The sequence below is a fragment of the Poecilia mexicana genome, unplaced genomic scaffold (assembly GCF_051168715.1).
Source record: "Poecilia mexicana isolate PSO_F unplaced genomic scaffold, ASM5116871v1 scaffold_3, whole genome shotgun sequence".
NCBI lineage: Eukaryota > Metazoa > Chordata > Actinopteri > Cyprinodontiformes > Poeciliidae > Poecilia > Poecilia mexicana.
The window spans coordinates 828,150-847,306 of NW_028263372.1; the positions used below are offsets into that span (position 1 = coordinate 828,150).

The window sequence follows — 19,157 nt, forward strand, 5'->3', positions numbered from 1 at the left end:
ATTAGCATTTTATGTATGCAATGCATTTTTTAATACTTTATACATTTTTTTAAATCTAACTTATTGATTAATCGTCAGAATAATCACTTATTTAATGCTCAGCTGCAGCTCTGCTGTGCATGTTTTCAGAACATGCTGCAGTGATTACAGAACCAGAAATGTGTGCTGTTTGTCTGGGCCACTCATGCATGTGCTAACGGGCATTTCCCTTTTCCCATTAACACCTGGCTGAGCTGTGAGTCATGATGTTCATCAAGCCAACATTAATGGTACCTTTAGCTGCAACTAAACTTTGACTTGAATCAAGTTGCGACAGTCAGGGATGATGTTTATGTTATGGTTGAGGCCATAATTACCCAGTCAGTATTGTGCTGTTTAAAGTAAACGAATATGTGTCAATCTACTACAACCCTGTAAAAAGCATCAGGAGAACAGAAGGAATACAAGCTATTCCTGACAACTTCTATTGATCATAGAACCCATCATTGAAACAACCTGTCTTCCACTGAAAATCAATAAACGCATTTAATACTGTTACTAATAAGTGACTTTATATTTGACTCATTTAAAGTCCTGATGCTATGTTTAGTGAATTCCCTCAACTCGGGATCAACAATCCAAAAGTCTCCAGTGTATGGCATTGTTTAATGAAAGTGGTTTACCGTGCCGGGAAGTCGGTCATGAACAGTTCTGGGACCAGTTCCTGCAGAGGGATTGACTGCTCTGGATGCTGAGGACAGACGATGTGTTCCTGTTCCACAGCTGCCAGCACACAGTCCTCCATGTCGAAGTAATGAACCTCAGCTTCTCTTCTTCTGCCGTCCTCTGCCTGCTCCTGTTGCTGGTCCCTTGGGGCACACAGGGAGCAAGGCACATACTGCTCAATGAGGAGACTCCCATCACTCTGGGTGCCTGTCAAAGCTAGAGAAGGGACAGGAAGACAAAGCAATATTTACTTGTCTTAATGGATGCAAAAGCAACATTAAGCTAAATAACCAGGAGCAGCACCCCTCCTGGTGGCAGCATGTTAGAGCAGTTCTGTTATGTTGTTTCTGATTGGTTGCTGTTTGGCCAGTGGTTGCCTTTGGTTCTGGATGCTGAGCAGCTGGGAGGATTTTTGCTCTTACTTTTTAACTTTCGGAGAGTCGCTATGGTATGTAACCATGGCAACAAGGTAAGGCTTTTACTACTGGAAGCAGCTGATTAGCGTCAAAAAAGCTAAAAAAAAATATGTAAAAACAGAACAAGGTCTTGCATGTAATGGATTGCTGCCAGGCAGTTCTTCACACAAGGTTTAGGTGAATCCTACTAGTCAGTGGCATTTGTACACCTGCAGCACTGGCTGGAGTTCACACATGCTGGGATCAACACTACGATTCAGTGAAGATCAGCATAGAGAAGAGATCAGAGAGTGAGCCAATCACTGGACATTTCTCTCCTGGCTTTCAGACAGAAGCAGAACAGTTCCATGTAAGAAGCAATAAATCTGAGAGCGAGAAGTGTTTCATTGGGAAACATCACACGTGCAAGCAGGACTAATTTTCTTTCTGTGTAAATTTTAAATGAGAGCAGGACAGCATCCTAAGGTGAAAAGAAGTAATCCTCCTCTTCAACTACAAGTATGAGAAGAAAGGAGCACTGACCAGGAAACCACTGTTCCATCAGAGAGTTGACGTGGTCAGTGATGAAGGCCATGGCGGAGAAGTCTCTGATGTCTGACTGACAGAGGATCTTTATGCCTCCACTCTTCATCTTCTTCCAGTTAACATCAGATGACTCCACACTGCAAACATGAGCACATGGCCTCCGTCAGCCAAAGTCTTAGAAATTCAATCAGTCTTTTTAATACATTTTTAATAAATGAGCTCTAGCAGAGTAGCTGAAAGTGCCGTTTTGTGGTGTGTATTTTTTTTTTTTAACATTTTATTTATATTAGTCCAATAGAATATGGTGAAAAATAAGAACACCTTATTTTATTTTTAGTTCTCTAACAAATAATATCATCATGTCAATTACTAAGCTCGTTATTTACAACTGGAACAAGAACGTGGTTTAAATTAAGCATAAATATTAGTCTGCTTTACTCAAACAAAAATAATCCGTATTCTATAATATAAAAAGTTAGGACACCCTGTTGTTTTGTAAATAACAGTAAGACTTTGATATTCTCTGAGGAAAGTTTGCCCCACTCGTCACTTTCAGCTGTGAGCTGTTTGCAGTCTTCCAGTTAGTCCACAGAATCCCACTGAGAACAACATCTGGGATTTGACTGCAAATATACCAAATACCGTATTTTCCGTACTATAAGGCGCACCTAAAAACCTTCAATTTCCTCAAAAGCCGACAGTGCGCCTTATAATCCGGTGCGCCTTATATATGGACCAATATTGAGCCACAACAGGTCTAGCAACGGACCTTACCACAGGGGCCGCATTTCATTGGCTAATGCCCATTTTACGTCACAGCGCAGCTACCACGTGCGTGACCGTCTCACAAACACAAGCTACAGTACTAAACACATGCTAATGTACATTGTGGACCATCAAAACCATGAATGCCGACTTACCCAGCCTTGCAAGAACAATAGGCATCAGTGATCTTGTCCACAGCTATATGCTGAGGGTGTGAGGATCTGCTGTTTTCCTCATCTGTCGGTAGCTTTTAAATGTGACGCGCACAATGTTAGAGGCATCCCGTGGCTCAAACACCTTGATGTCGTCCAAAAAAGATGACATGAACTTGTTGGTTCCCCTGTCCATTGTCGTGGCTGATATTTTGTGAAAATCCGGCAGAAATGCTACGCTAATTAACTCAGATCGAAATGAAAGACCTCATGTTTACACAGACATGCAGTAAGCTGCTTACGTAGTTGGTCCACTACGGTTCTTTTTCCCCCGTAGAAGAAGAAATGCGCGGTGCATGCTGGGATAGTTGTCAGAACGTTGGTTTGTTAATAAAGTTTGATAATACATTTAAAGCCAGGGGGGGAGGGGCAGGGGAAGAGAGACAGAGACTCTCTGCAGCATGTCGGTTGGTCTGTGTTACCCAGAAAGCAGTTGGGCATAATATCGCAACACCAACACCGTGAGTGAAACAACTGGGCCAGCCTACTATATAAAGTACTCGGGGACCAGTTCTTTATAAATGTGGATGTGTAATAATAGAGTATGACGCGTCTATTCTATGCGCCTTATAATGCGGTGCGCCTAATATATGAAAAAAGTCCTACAATAGGCCATTCAGTGAAGGTGCGCCTTATAATCCCGTGCGCCTTATAGTGCGGAAAATACGGTACATGGCTGTATTTTTTGTTTGTTTGTGTATTTTATGATATTCTTTTCTGCTGTATGAGATAATGTTTCATGTTTTGATGTTTCCTGAACAGATTATTTTTGTTGAAAATTAGAATTTGTTCTACACCAAATACCAAATCAATAAAAACACGGTAGACAGCTCTAGCAGTCTGCTTTCAGTCCGACAGACAGGAGCACAGCAGGCTAACTGGTTCTAAACAGGACAAACTTCTTTCACAGTGCTGGGTAATGTTCTCATCAGACACTTGTGGATTGTTTTTCAGTGGGAATAAATGTGAGAGTCAGGTAGTTTATTCTATAAGATGCTATTTTACAATAAGTGTGAAACGGTTTTTAAGTTTAAATAAAGTCTTATTACTTGAATCTGTTTTGTTGAATTATTATTAAATATCCATATATCCACATGCTTTCATGCAGTGTTTTCCACCTGACTGTAAACAGCTGATGTTTGACAGCTGATGCTCCAATGGTGTGCAAATCTTTAAGAAGTTCTAGGTTTTGGCTGGACATGAGGTTAAAGGTCGCTCTGTGGATTGAGGAAACAGTCGTTTATTGAGATTTGTGAAAAATTTCTTCTTTTGCCACAAAATTCTTTTGACAAATGTTGACATCTCTTTCTGAATTCTGATGAACAACTTTGTCCTTCTGCCCAGCTGTGCTCTATCATTCCTCCGTAAATGTCAGTGTTCATGCATCCCCCATTCTGACCTGAGGTAGCCTCCATCAAAAGTGACCAGAAGCCCCTCCTTCCAGTAGATAGTTTGGCTGCGTCGGACCCTGAAGGTGCTGCAGCGGTTCCTCTGCTGGCTGCCAGCGAAGCTATAGATCAGGGAACTCCTGCGGTTCAGGCTCCTGTTTTTGGCTGAATCAAACGACTGCAGGAACACCACAATATGTGTCAATCGTGAAGAAGTCCCTACAGTGACACAGTGGTTACTGAGGCTCTAGTGGAGCATTCACCTGAACGTCCATCTCTGTGAGGCTGATAAGCATCCTGGCAATGAAGCGCTCCCAGAAGCCAGCTGGAACGAAGCTCATCTTAAAGAGACGCTGCAGCGTGTTGTTGGTGTGCCGGTGGAAGCTGTGGATATCCATGGCTGGCTTTGGAGGAAGAAGATGTGGCAGCAAATATCTAGAGAAGGAGAAACAACAAGAATGCAGATGAACAGGAAAATGTATATTTATTCACTCCATTATCAGGTGCCGCTCTTCTTCTGGATGATTCAGTTTATAACGGTGAGCATATTGAATGCTCACTCCAGCTTTTAAACTTTGGTTCAGTCGAGGCAGATGGATCAGATTGATGTTTAACTCCCGTTTAAATTGAGCTGTTCCTCTCTGCCAGAACCTTTGTGTTGTGCTTCTGGTACCCGAGTAAATCTGATGCTCAAGTGACATCAGCAAATAACATCCATGGACGACGAGGCCGTTTCTCTTGACACACTTGGCTTTCTCTTTTTGCTTACAAAAATAATCTGATGAAAGGTTGGAAAAAACCTGTCATGTGCAAGTTGCACTAAAAGTACTTAGCCTATCAGCGAAGTTATTCAAGCCTAAAATATTATCTTAATGCTAAACATGTAGTAGCACAGACTTCCCCAATGCTAATGTCAGTATCTAATTGAACATTCTACAGAAGTTCCATGAATGATCAGGAGTTCCTGAAACTCTGGAAAGATAAAGGGGTAGAAAAACACTTTGCACCAACCTGATGGTTTTAGAACCTGAATAACATATTAAACTATAAATATCTGTTGTTGACCTCATATGTCTGTTTATTAAATAATTTAGCAGCAAAAAGGAATTTAATTGAAAATGTTGCTTATTTTGTTGATGTTTTGTTTTTGATTAAAATGTGATGAAAAAATTATGAACTCTGGAATAAAAGTCCCATTACTACTTTTTATATTGACATGTAAAATATAAGAACAAAATTCTCTTTCCAATAAATTTGCTCAGTTTTACCTGTCATTGGCAACAGGCAGAGCTATCTCAAACTTAGCCAGAAACTGGAAGTACTGCTCCTCTGTCTCCTGGGTGAACCCTGTTCCAGCCAGCAGCTTCTGTACAGCAGAGATCACAGCAGGAGAGTATGCAGAAGCTTCAGATCACCATTAAACACAACAACAGACACTGAAGGCTCACCCTGAGGTCTTCCACTTTGATCACTCCATTCCTGGGGACAGGCCGACAGGAGTTCAGATGTACGATCCTCTCTAAGCAGTCTGACAGCCAAACAGGACACAGGAAGTACAGAGTACACAGGCCATGGCTGGTGTCAGGGAAATGCAGCAAGGTTCCAGTTTCAATCAGGAAACTGATGGCTAGGCGAAGTACAAAGAAGAGAAAAGCAGAGAGTCAGAGCCAGGTCCTTTCTCCGTAAAATGGGATAAATACTCTGGTCTCCTGCAAAAATTTATGAGTTAAGACATTACTCAAGTGTTAGAACATGAAATGGGTTTCCATTCCAGTCTGCGTACCAGTTTGCAGGTCCTCATAATCTCTGATGTCACTCTCTGGGTTCTGTTCAATGATGCTCAGTAACTGAGCTTCAGTCAGGTACTGGACCTCTCCTTCAGCATGTCTTCTCTTCTTCTCTTCTACCACTGCCTCCTGTAGGATCAAATAGCTCCTGGGAATCTGACAGACAACATACAGAAATACAAACATGTAAAACATGCAGCACTTTTCCATTTCACATAAGCAACATGATCTTTGGTTATTTTGGTGAGCCAAAAATACAGTTAAAACCACAAATTTACATACACATCTGTAGCAAACATTATTAGAAGAACATGGGAAACAGTTTAAAGCAAAGCTAGGACAAGCAAGAGCCTAAAAAATCTCCTGATGAGCTGCAGAAAATGGGACCAATCAGAGAAGATGACTTTGATTTTCAGATTATCAAGCAAAACATCCACTCACACACAGAACATGTTTGTGTGGGAGAGGCGATCATAAAGAATAAACCCAGTAAACTGGGTAGATGATCAGAACAGAACTCACCAGTCTGGCCAGCAGCTTGCTCCCACAGCCTGAGCTGCTGCTGCTGCTGTCCTTCATGGAGAGAGCCACATGGTAGAGCAGCATCTTCAGACCATCAAAACCCTCCAGAGTCTTACATGACACCTCACTGAACGCCAGGAAAAACACAAACAGATGAGTGCAGCAGGTTTCATTGATGTTCTGGAAACACTTTGGATGTCTGACGAATCGCAAATTCCTCTGGTAGATTACAGAGAAACTCGCTTCTGGCAGCTGGGAAATAATACCAAGCCAACATAAAAATATTCTATACTGTAGGTATATTTATGATGTAGCTAAAGAACAGCAACATCTGGCATATTTACAAGTTACAGTCATCTTTTAATTTGATCAAAATTGCCTGGGAGGCAATGCAAGAAAAAAGAAAACAGAAACTTTTGTGTCCAAAAACACAGTACTGTTGCTTACTTATGAGACCTGTCAACAAAGAAGTGAAAAAGTGTGTTTTTATTCATCCTAACTTCTCAAAGTACTTTCAGACTTCTTGTCACATTCCCTCATTCAAACTCTCAGGTTACCACATCCATTCACCACCAGACATGATTGGTAGACAACAACTACGTGTTCAAGGTCTAGTCCAGTGTTTCTCAATTCTGGTCCTCAGGTCCCCCTGCCCTGCATGTTTTAGGTGTTTCCCTTCTGCCACACATCTGGATTGAATATTTTGGTGATTAACAGACTTTTGCAGTACTTGATGGTCAGGGAATCATTTGAATCAGCTGTTCTGGAATAGGGGCACATCGAAAACATGCAGAGCAGTGGGGCAGTGAGGACTGGAATTGAGAAGCACTGGTCTAGTCAAAGGACACATCAGCACATGTAAACACCTGGGGCCTCATGTATAAAGTGTGTGTGTGCACAAAAAATATCCGGCGCCATATTTTACGCACAAGTAGGCATGCATAAAAATTAACTTTGCGTCAAGGTTTGCGTAAATATACGCACACGTTTTTGCTGGCGTAAAAATGTGCGGCAGCCACACAAACTTTTTCTGTGGACAATATCAAACTACAAAGCATCAAAACTCACCTAAATACACTGAAATCTGATTACATTCGGTTATTTAGACCAAGAAGTTTCAAACCTGATGTTTTTCATGATTTTAATATTTTATTGTTTAAAGTAAACAATGAAACTGAACCGCATTTATCCTCAGACAATTAGCTAACACACGCACACAAAATAAAGAAAATAAAAATAAAAGTATGTGAAAACCTCGCTCGAATGTAAATAGTACTTTTCCTCAGTTTTTGTCTCATAAATAATCAACAGGTTTGATTATTTTTAAGGTGATCAAGGTGTGTATGCAATCACACGTATATAAGTAGCTGCGCAAAGGTGAGCCATGTAATTGTGGAGCCCTTTGGTTCTGATGGAGAACATCCCCAATGGAAGGATTCAGAGGGAGCGTTTGTTCAGAGATCATATTGATCTGCTCGGAAATGTTGATGATGGTTTATGAGCGTTTAGATTGCTCAGACTGATCATCCTGGATCTCTGAGCAAAACTTAAAGAAGGCGTGCGGTACCGGTCCAGCTGCAGCCATCCTTCAGTTGAGCCGCCCACTTTGTGAATGTGCCTTATGGACATAAAGCATCTTTATTCTGTAAACAGAATTCTACTATTTAGAATAAATGTCCATAATCCCACTCAAAGAACACTCTGACTCCCTGTCTGTCTTTAAATCCCAGCTGAACGCGCTACTGTTCAAACAGGTATTTGCACGACATTAATTTGGATTTTTTTTTTCATTAGAATGTATTTTTACTTTTGCGTGGTGACATTATGTGCCCTCAAAACACCTTTTAAATAAAATATATAATTATTATTATTATTATAAATACCTATACTGCTGAAAACAAGGACGTTGCCATGGTTATTGCTTCACGTGGTGGCTGACTTCCGGGTATTCATACTAATTCACAAATGTATTTGTGGGTGGTGACAGGGCGGACCAGCAGCTGGGCTCTATTTCCCGCAAATTAGGATTTATAAAGGAAAGGTGCACGGCTATGTGCGTGCGCACGGCTTTATGCATCCGATTTTTTTTGTGCGCCACACTCTTCTAAATTTTTCCGTACACCAAGTTTTAGTGTGAAAACTGCGCACTCTTTTATGCATGAGGCACCTGATGAACAGGGAGACGGTGTGAGCTTGGTTGTGTTTGTGTCAAAAGGTCTTCATGCAAGAACTGCTATAAATTTTATCAAGAAGCATTTCTTAACTTCTAGGGGTCAGACAAAACTGATGGCATCCCTCTTTTACTGACCAAAAAGCCCACAATTCTCACTGACATAACATGAAGCTGAGTCAAGTAAAAATGTATAAAAATTTCTTAGAAATTAACCAATGAAAATCAGATTTTCCTTTTGAAATGTGATTCAACAGTGTTATGCCACAAGGATTTCATCAATGTTAGGCTTATGCAGCTATTGATAATTGTGATTACAGATAAACTGTGTCCTTACTGCAGGTGTTTGACGGTGACGTCGGGGTAACCAGCTGCCCGCAATCCAGACGGCGATCGGCACAGAGCCAGAACATAAGCTCGCAGTGTTGCCAGCCTCTCTGTGCGGAACTTAGTGTCAATGAGGTCCAAATGGGTTCCTACAACTACCACAGAAGAGTTGGGTGCTCGTGCCTAGAGGACACAAAACACTGGAAGTTATTATATATGTAGATGAAAGTCAAGCCATAGAAATCCTGTGGAAAACACTGTCTGCTGGTATTTTTCAGTAAGTTAGAGATATTTTTTACAGTGCAGTTCCAATGCAGGGTAAGCCCTTTTTAAGGTGAAGGTTAGATTTAGAGGTATGGTGTGATTTAAGTTTTGATTAAGGTTAGGATTATGAGTATAATGGTAATGAGTAAGGTAAGAGTTTGGGGTAGGCATAAATGCAGTTGCTAAAATCAACAGAAGTTAATACAAAATGCAAATGTGGGTAGAAATACAAACTTTTGTGTGTGTATATGTGTGTGTCATTGTATTAGATTGTAAGGCACATTTTTGCAACAAATACAATGTTGTGGAAACTGGCTGCTCCCAAAGTCTAGGACCCATAAGAAGAGGTGCTGTTTTAGGGTTATGGGTCAGGTTTAGGACTAAAGTGTGAGTGGAGTTTATGTTAGGTTTAGGATTAGGTATATACTGGTAGGGTTAGGGTAAAGGTCAGGGTTACACTATAGTAATTGAATGAAAAATGAATGAAAGGCAATGAAAAGTGCCAATATAGGGAGAAATAAAAACGTGTTTGTGCCTGTGTGTGTATATAAAAGTGGGAAAGAGAAAAGTTACCTCTATGTTGAGAAGCCATGTCTGCAGGTTGGCCACAGCCTCCTCTCCCAGAGCCAGGTTCCAGATAACCACGTACAGGGACTTATCAGTGAAAAAACACTGGTTGACTGTGGTCATGCTGGCCGGACCACCAATATCCCACACATGGAACATGACTGACTCCTTCTGTGATGGACACATAGAGAAATGTTCCAGCTTTGAGTCTGTGTGCATGCTGAGTGGACAGTAAGCACATGTTATGGGTTCTCTGCATTTTCCTCACATTATTTTTGCCTGCATTGGGTTTTTCCAGCTCCCAGCTGAAGGTGGAGATACTGCATTCTGAGGGGGTGAAGGGAGACGCCTTGCCCGTCAGCAGAGCCTCCACCAGGGCCGACTTCCCCTGCCTGGGCGGACCGACCACCAGCATCTTCAGCAGCCTGCAGGGCTCTGCTTTTCGAAGCTGCGCCCGGAGGAACGCCAGGACAGAGTTGGCACCTGTTTCCCAACACACCACACTCATTTTAGTCCTGAATCTGTAGCACAAGTGCTAACCATGTTTTATTGGATTCATCAGTACTTTACAGTATTGTTCATAGTATCACATTGCCACTGTGTGTACTACTGTGTCTAAAATTTTAAAAACTAAAAGCATGATCCAATATCAACGTCAAGAGCTAAATAGAGTCATTTGTACATATATTAGGAGGAGGTTGTTTACTACAGCAGCTGGAAAAATGATAGAACCAGCGATCTAAGAGGATGCACAGCTGATCACTCAAGACTGAGCTGGCAGTAAGATATTCTGGTTTTATAAAACATTCCTTAAAAATGGAAGTTATAATTTTTCAATCACACAACCACATAGTCACACAATCAGTTAAAACCTGATCAGTTAGATCTATCTGTGAGAAGAATCAGAGTGTTTTTGTGGTGAAATAGTACCTTCATCTTTTACTGCCTGTGGAATATTGTTGATGTTGAGGTTTTCAATGTCCAGCTGCCACAGGTTGGAAAGTTGTCCCAGTTCTGCTGGTAGTTCTCGGATTCCAGGATTACTATCAGCAGGAAACGTAACATCAATCAGACAGTCACAGCAAGGGGAATTCACAGCTATCATACTGTCTGGATGTCCAAGCTGTGATACTTGGATGAGTGTCTTCATTTTAGAAGAATATATTAAATAAGACCAATCTTAGTTAAAGTTGTATTACGCACAATCAATATTTTTGAGCTTTATATGATGTTATAATGTTATTCTCTCACAAAAAACACATAACTGGTGTGTTACTTTGATTCTTCAAAGCAAGTTTGAGGAATCTTTGAATCTTCCATGGCAACCATTCATGGGTGCCTAAATACATGTTCATACAAAACGACGCCTGTTGACCCAAAGCTCTACCTTGGAGCTGCAGTTTCCAAAGTGAGATTCTGCCTCACAGAGCACCCCTCCCCTATGCCTCCCCCACTCAGCTCCTTCAGACTAGCAGCAGCAACAATGAGCAAGCACTTGCTTGACCTGTGCTTCTGCTGAGCTCATAATACAAACTATAATGCTCATAAGAGCGGTTGTAAACAACATAACTACAAACCAGTGTTGTGACGACGTGCTGAAGGCAGAGTGTTGGAAAGGATAGGAGCTTATTGAAAAGTTGGAAGCCTATTTTAAGGCATCAGATACAGCTATGATGTGAAGTCAAATTCACAGTCATATTTGATAAATACAGCATTTTTATAACTGAAGGTAACATAGTTACTTGATTGTGCTACAAGATTTCACTATGTGCCCGGAAAATACATAATACCGATCCTTTACTAAAGGAAATTACTGCATTTGTTTTTAATCCTAAATATGACTTTCACCATGACAGATGCACAAGACACACAGAGGGACTCACTTAGAGAGATACAGCTCAGTAAGGTTGTGTAGAGCACATAGTGACTGGGGAACACACTCCAGTTGGTTATCATTCAGGATCAACACTTCCAGGGAATCTCGCAGAACACTGGGAAACTCAATGGGACAAACTGTGGAACAGAATACAAAGAGTCAAAGCTCACAGCTCAGACACAGTGGACAATACACATCTCTGCTGCATATCAATGGATAAATATGTTGGAGTGAAACATTTTATAATGAGACTAAGTGTTTACAGCACAGGGTAGCATTCAAAAGCTCTTGAGTAAATGATCTTTACAGACACAAAAAAATGCTTATGTGGACAATAGCAGGTGTGTGATCACAGATGCCTGAAGATAAGATTGAATAACTTCATAATAAACAAATTTGACCTTGAATTTTAATAACATTTCCTTTCAGAATGTTTTCCTAAATAAACAAAAATAGCTCACACATAAATTTGTATGTTTATTTCAAAGGGATGTTTACAGCACATGCAGATCAAATTGGAATTTGAGAGGCAAATTTTGATAAACTAAATAAAAATGTATATGAAAATTGAAAGGAAAAATCTGGGGGACACTTTGGCACCTTTTGGACAAAAAAAATGCACACCAAACTTATTTTGTGTGTCTATTTCATTTTCAAAGCTTTTTCGAGGGCAGTTTTGCTGTAAAATGTTGCTGCCAAGAAAGTTTTTCTCTAGTTTTGCAATTTTAGTAACTATGGAGACATTTAAAACTAAACTCCAGACATATTTACATAGATTAAAGCCAGGATAAAATGCATTTGATTCTCAAAGACCAGCGCTGTTTGTAACACACAGTGACCTTAAGATCTTAAAACCGACCGTTACCTGGGTCCGGATCTCTTCTGTTCCATGTTGTCAGGAAGGCTAGCCTCCTGGACTTGGGCCCCTCTTCGGTTCTAAAAGATAGAATTTGCAATGAAGTCAGAGGTACACTTCAACTTCAGCAGCACTACAGACAGTTAACCCTTGTGTTGTCTTAACATTCTGTTTACTCATTTTTGTCCTACAGGTCAAAAATGACCCGCCCTAACAAAAGCCCCAAAATAAAGCAAATTAATTGAATTTTGAATCCAAAATATATTTGGCATGATGAAACAATCTGTTATTTATCAATTCAACTCAATTCAAGAATTTTTTTATCATGTATATTTGATATACAATACAAAGACAATCAACAGTATTTTTTTTCACCACAAACCAAGTGTTGTAGCAATTTTCCTTTACACAGTAAATGTTTATTATTGTAATTATATAAATGTGAAGTTATTACTTAAAAATGAATTATACTGAAAGGGGAAAAAGTCAACAATTTGGAACTTTTTTGTCAACGGTTCATTCCTTTATATTTTTTTAGGAAGTGAATTATAAAAATACCTCTCGTAACCACGGGCGCGGTATAGGGGGGGAAGTGATGACAATTCTAGGGGCCCTGACCAACAGGGGGCCCTCCACAATTTATTTTTTTATTTATTGTTCATAGAAATTAAAAAAAAATTGGGGCCCTGTCAATTACAAAATTAATCATATTGTATTTTTGAAGATTGTTTTTAGCAGCAAAAATTTAATGTTCCCACTCCCAGACCAAAAAACACGCATCCATATTTGCCCTGAACCCCGCCCTATCTGCGTTAAATGGTTCGTTCTGCTTGGAGCGCTTCACTGTGAAGCCGTTCAGCTGCAGACAGTGGAAGACACGAACGACTGTGGCAGTTACTATGCTGCTAAGAAAAGTAATAAAGTCCAGTTTTCAAAAAAATAAAATAAAATAGAGAGGGAGAGAAAAAGGCAAGAGTGTCAATTTATAGTTCAGTTTTTCTCCAAGAGAGGTGAGTAGACTGTGTGAAATTATCAACCATTTAGCATAATTAGCTTAGCTACAGTCTACTGATAATAAGATATAATAAGATATTCATATATTGAACTCGTACCTTTTGCCACTTAACAGATGAGTTGGTCAGCAGCAGCTCTAACTCAAATCCCTCGTGACCTGTTCTCTCCTAAGTGAAATTAAAGCTGCAGTATGTAACTTTTATAAAAAATATTTTTTTTCCACATATTTTTGAAAACTGTCATTATCTTGTGACAGTATGGTATGAGAGGTAATCTGTGAAAGATCCATACTGTCTCCCAGTACTCTCTAGAAACAACTAATCAGAGGTAGGAGAGTTTTAGTGCTGTCAATCACAATCTCATGTGGCTCATCCTTCCTCAGCCTTGCTCTGTGCTATTCTGTAGCTAGCATAGCCTGTTGTAAATGCTCAGTGTAGTTAGCATAGCTACCAGTGATGGCAGATAAACAATTTTCCTGTAATGATAAGTTGTTTCTCCACCATCAGCACATTTAGCAGTGAGTGAATGAGGTTGATTGACAGCGCTAAGAGCGTCCTACTGGTTCTGATTGGTTGATTTTGGTCAGAACGATGCATTACTTTAGCTAGCAATAGTAGTTCAGGGAGGAGATTGATCGTTTTCACAGATTATCTGTCTTATAAACTGCTACGACATGGTGACAGCTTTAACAAATATGGAGAAAATATATTTTTTATTAAAGTTATGAACTGCAACTTGAATAAAATGCAACTACATAGCCTTTTTTGAGAAGTCTGGATTGCTTTATGTGTATTTTGCATGTTGTCTATGACTGTTGCTCGTGGGGAAAGACATTTCAGTAAGCTAAAACGAACAGAAAAAATGTAAGCAACCTACTTGCATACTGTATGCAGACTGAATTTTACTCTTGCATGTAAAATTCATGAGCAGTAAATATTGTACTTATCAGTATTGGACCAAAGAAAGCAAGGCAGTTGCAAGCCTTTGAAATTATGATGCTTTTGATGGGTCACATAGACTCAAGAAATTGTAAGAGCAGCTACGTAGGGGGAGGGGGCCCAATTTAATTTTTTTTCAGGAGGCCCAAGATCCCTGGCAGCGCCCCTGCTCGTAACACAACAAAAAAAATGTAGCTTGATTTTGTGAACAATTTAACATCGGCTCTTATGTCTCATAATTATATGAGATGTTCAACACAAGATGAAGAACATCTTCTGTTCAGCATAAGGTATTGAACATAAGAACAACATCTTCATGAGATGATGTTCATCTCATGAAGAGGTTCTTCTGCTGAACATCCTCAATACAAGATGAAGAATATCATCTGTTCAACATAAGGTGTTGAACTTATAAGATGTTTTAATGTTGAACATCTTCAGCATAAGCCAAAGATCACCCTATCCTTTCTAACCTATGTTGAACATAAGATAAAGAACATCCCACATTGAACACAAAATATTCAACACATGATGTTCAAGAAAATCTTTATAACTTGAAGATGTTCTTCACCATATGAAGACTGTCCTACGTTGAACATCTTCAGCCCAAGAATTTGTTCAACATAAAATGTTCAACTTCTTATGCTGGAGATCCCATGTAGGTCAGTATGTGCAAACATACAACGTAGCACCAGTTAGTGAAACGTCTACTCATGGCTTCAGCAAGGAACCAACTAGCGGTACTCAGATTCAGCATACCTTAATATCCTCTATACCTAATTTGATTTTATTATGTCAGATTATTTTTTGTTGTGTTTGGGAACTTGTGTGATGTGAGGGGTTAGATGCAGATTGAGAGTGCAAGTGCAGGTCAAATACAAGTTCAATTTGTACATCAATCCAGTTTCTTTGATGCGTGTGTGTGTGTGCGCGCGCACGTGCGTGCACTGAACTCTTTTTCTAAATGGTCTAACTGTTTTTTAAATGGTTTTATAATTCACGGTTCCAAAATGACCCATAAGACAATCCTTGGACCCTAGTGGTGTACAGCCCACATGGAAATATAAACAAAAACAAAGTGTCACTATTTTTAATGACGGGGTCAATTTAGGAAAAGTCATAAAATTTCAAGTCAGAAAAAGATAGTTTAGGGCAGAGGTTCCCAAACTGTGGGGCGCGCCTCCTAGGGGGAGCGCCGTGCCATTGCCGGGATGGCGCAGGAAGCCGTCTGGATGAAAAAAAACAAACAAAAAAAAACATGAACGCTATATGCCCTGGGTTTTTACCTGAGAATGGTCAACTCTCTGTTATTCCTCTGTCAATTTGATACAGTAGAGGCTTCCGCACTTCCCATATTTGTGTCCTCCGTCACTTTTATCAGCAGTTAAAACTGTTTAATCCGTTGTTAACATGTGGTAACCTGTTTTTCCGAATCGCCTTTAAACGCAACATGAGCGCTACGACACCTGTGGGGCAGTGAAGGAGACCTGCTGCTGCTGTGCAGAGCTACGCAGGAGTGTGTTAGAATCATGGCAGTAAACCAGCAAAACGCAAAGAACTTTTCACAGTTTTTCCCCCAAACTAAGACTGTTGAGTCATGCTGTTGGATGCAGGTAAAGTTAGCTAAAAGATGACTAGCTAGCTAATATCAATACAGCACCTTTAGCTTGTTAACAAGTAGCTTAGGCTACTGGTGTTGTTTATGTTCAGCTACGATTCATTTTGCCCCCCAAAAAGTTGATTCCCCCCCTTGTTTGTCTGGAGCCGGGTCTGAGTATAACAGGAAGTCTCTAAGAATCCAACCCTCACCCACTTCGCTCACACACATCATTCAACCAGACAGCTATTTGTAAGCCATAGGGGGGGCCCAGAAATAGTTTGGAAACCAGTGGGGGGGCCCAGGAGAAAAAGTTTGAGAACCACTGATTTAGGGTATTTTTTCTACAGCTAAACATGCTACTGGGTCACTTTTGACAAGCAAGACAACACAAGGGTTAAGAACATCCTAATAATTCACACTACACATGTTCTCAATCTCAAAATATTAGCTCAGCTGACTCAAAAGATGACAGATTTGTCACCCAAAGTAAGCAGGCAAATAATCAGCAAAAAAGAAAAAAAAAAAAAATTCACATTTAACAATAATGTCAAATAGCATGTATAAGTCAGAAATTAGGTTGAGGAATATTTTTAAATGTCAGTAATGTTCTAGAATGGCACCCCCATTGTGGCAGAAGGTTGGAGCAGCTCTGTTGCGTTGCTTCTGATTGGTTAAGTTTGTGATATTTCTGGTTAAATCATTGCATTTTTGGAAAATTATTCCCTCTCGTCCTGAAATATATAAAATATATATCACAAGCTCGCCTAGATGAGCAAAATTGCCTCCAAACAAAACCACATAGAACCTTTAGAACAATCACTGTCGGCGAGTTAACCAAGAACTCCATGGAATGGAGGTCACCGTGCAAAGAAGAAGTGAACACTCTTGTTACATATAAAAGTGGAACTTGTCTGTTTTTAGGTGTTATAATGACTAGTTGCAGAAATTCAGCAACTCATAGTAACAGTTGTTGAACCACTGAACCATTGAAAAGCTTCAGAGGCCTTTCAATGGTTATAGAAGAGGCTGCGAAACACACCAGGTTACCATGAAATGGTGACTACAAGGTACAGCAGCAGCCTGTACCCCAGACAAGTGGAGTGTCTGGGGAGGAAAAGAAGAGAAAGAAATACAAGAAAACAGCTCTATTTTGTCCATTTAAAAAGTAATAATATAGATGTGGTGTCAGAGCGGGAGCCGTATGTGCAGAAGTTCAGATTTCAAGTTTCATCCTCCGTTTTTTTTTTTAAGGTTTTATTGCCTCTAGTGGCCTTTATTTGACAGTTAGTTGACAGGAAAGGGGACAATGAGAGAGGGGGAAGACATCCAGCAAAGGTCGCCAGGATGGGAATCAAACCTGTGACAGCCACATCAAGGATGGAGGCCTCCATATGTGGGCTGTGCTTAACCTCTACGCCACCACAGCATACCATCCTCAGTTTCTTTGCCACATGTCTCCCCTTCTTCTCTAAGCCCCTTTTCTGTTGGAGTGCTGTCAAGTGAAGGCCACCACAGCCAAAAAAAAATATTTAGAAATAGAAAATAATAATTTAGACAACTTTTACATAGAATCAAATAAGGTGTTTTAAGCCTGGTTACATAAAAAAGTCAGATGGCAGTAAAAATAACATCATCATTTGTCTTGGAGAATTCTTCTAGGTTGCATCGTGAACACAGCGAGCATTTATATGCAATAAATCATGAGATTATGAGAGCATGCATGGAACTTCCCTCATTAGATTGTGATGGTTCATCTTCAAGATGGCATACTGGCCTCATGATAAAGGTACAAGCTATATTAAATGTGTGCCATGTTCAGACTTCTGTGGAATAGAGTCCCCAGCTTGTAAAAAGCACACACACATCCATATTGCGCATAAAAGGCGGGGTGCTAAGGTCAAGAGAAGATATAAATATATTTGGCACGCTGTCAAAAAGAAGCTCTGACCTCACAATAAGCGATGAAGAGGAGGGTGAGAATAAAACGGCCAAGCAGTAGTTTACAAGGTATAGAGCATATCTGTACATAAATTGCAACACAAAAGTGTTTGTATTGGTCTGATGCAGCATTCTAATGTTAAATATGCTGTTACAATGAGCTTTAAGCAGAACTAAAAGAAATAAAGGCTTGAAAACATCAGTCAGTTTGGAAATAATGTATGTAAAGTTTCACTTACTGCAGTCAGTCACTGAATTCAGTGAACTCTTTAATGATATTCTCATTTGTTGAATAAAGCTGCACAGAAAACCTAGCAGCTGGATCGAGCTTGTACTAAAAGGAGGGCTGAAGAAAATGGTTTTTATAAAGTGTAATTATTACAACTAAACTCACTGCAACATAAAATTTTATATAGCCTTACTATTCAGATGGAGCAAAGCAAAACCACAGAGGCATTGTGTTTTGGTTTCATATCAACTGACATCAACAGTTATTCCCGCCAGACTAATTTTAGCCGCCTGCCTGTGAACCAGGAAGTGTTTCCAGGTGAGCCAGTGGACCGACCTGCCAAGCTGGTTCCTGGACAGATCCAGAGTCTTGAGCTTCGAGCACTTCCATTTATTAGCAGAAGGGAGCGTTTCAATTAGATTCCCACACAGCTTTAATGAGACGATAGCCTGAAGGGAAGAGCAGATGGAGGCAGGAGGCATTAGGACATTGATGCTGACAGAGTTCCTGCTACACATAAGGTTTCTGAATGCAAACAAACTGAAACCACCTAATACTCTGTAGTGTATTTAAGGTAAAGGAAGCAACAACAAACTAAGATTTTATATAGCATATCAAAGTTAGAGATCCAACCATCTGGTTGTTCCTCCATCCATCCATTTTCTGTACACCCTTCTCCCTAGTGGGGTCAGGAGGGTTGCTGGTGCATATCTCCAGCTAGCGTTCCGGGTGAGAGGCGGGGTCACCCAGGACGGGTCGCCAGTCTGTCACAGGGCCCATCTGGTTGTAAGGTCAGTAAATCAACCCAAAACATTGGACTCAGAAGAGTTTTTTTTTTTTTTTTATATTTCTTTCATAAATTTTTTTGTTAAATAAAGAATAATGTGTAAAGTAAGGTGGATAAAAGAAAGGAAGCAGTCTGATGGTCTGACAGGACAAGCCCTCTTCCTCCTGCACCTCCACGGTTCCCCCCGCCATCTGACCGTTCCATGAGCTATAAAATTATCGGTTATAACCGATTTATGATTTGAGTCATTTTTAAATCATTTCTAGGTGAA

The 19,157-nt window shown here is 40.1% G+C and overlaps 1 protein-coding gene across 1 annotated transcript in view; it reads right to left on the reverse strand.

The window, feature by feature from the left end:
• Window positions 1-19,157, reverse strand: part of LOC106927604 (leucine-rich repeat kinase 1) — a 63,338-nt gene that overhangs the window by 21,081 nt on the left and 23,100 nt on the right. Inside the window, exons 11-25 of the mRNA XM_015003281.2 lie at window positions 18,436-18,548; window positions 12,390-12,460; window positions 11,532-11,661; window positions 10,579-10,691; window positions 9,917-10,131; window positions 9,655-9,819; window positions 8,828-9,000; window positions 6,321-6,447; window positions 5,795-5,954; window positions 5,460-5,638; window positions 5,280-5,377; window positions 4,275-4,446; window positions 4,023-4,189; window positions 1,644-1,783; window positions 663-921 (exon numbers count right to left, since the gene is read on the reverse strand). Of these exons, the coding sequence (XP_014858767.2) occupies window positions 663-921; window positions 1,644-1,783; window positions 4,023-4,189; window positions 4,275-4,446; window positions 5,280-5,377; window positions 5,460-5,638; window positions 5,795-5,954; window positions 6,321-6,447; window positions 8,828-9,000; window positions 9,655-9,819; window positions 9,917-10,131; window positions 10,579-10,691; window positions 11,532-11,661; window positions 12,390-12,460; window positions 18,436-18,548 (2,282 nt within the window). The remainder of the gene's footprint in view (window positions 1-662; window positions 922-1,643; window positions 1,784-4,022; window positions 4,190-4,274; window positions 4,447-5,279; window positions 5,378-5,459; window positions 5,639-5,794; window positions 5,955-6,320; window positions 6,448-8,827; window positions 9,001-9,654; window positions 9,820-9,916; window positions 10,132-10,578; window positions 10,692-11,531; window positions 11,662-12,389; window positions 12,461-18,435; window positions 18,549-19,157) is intronic.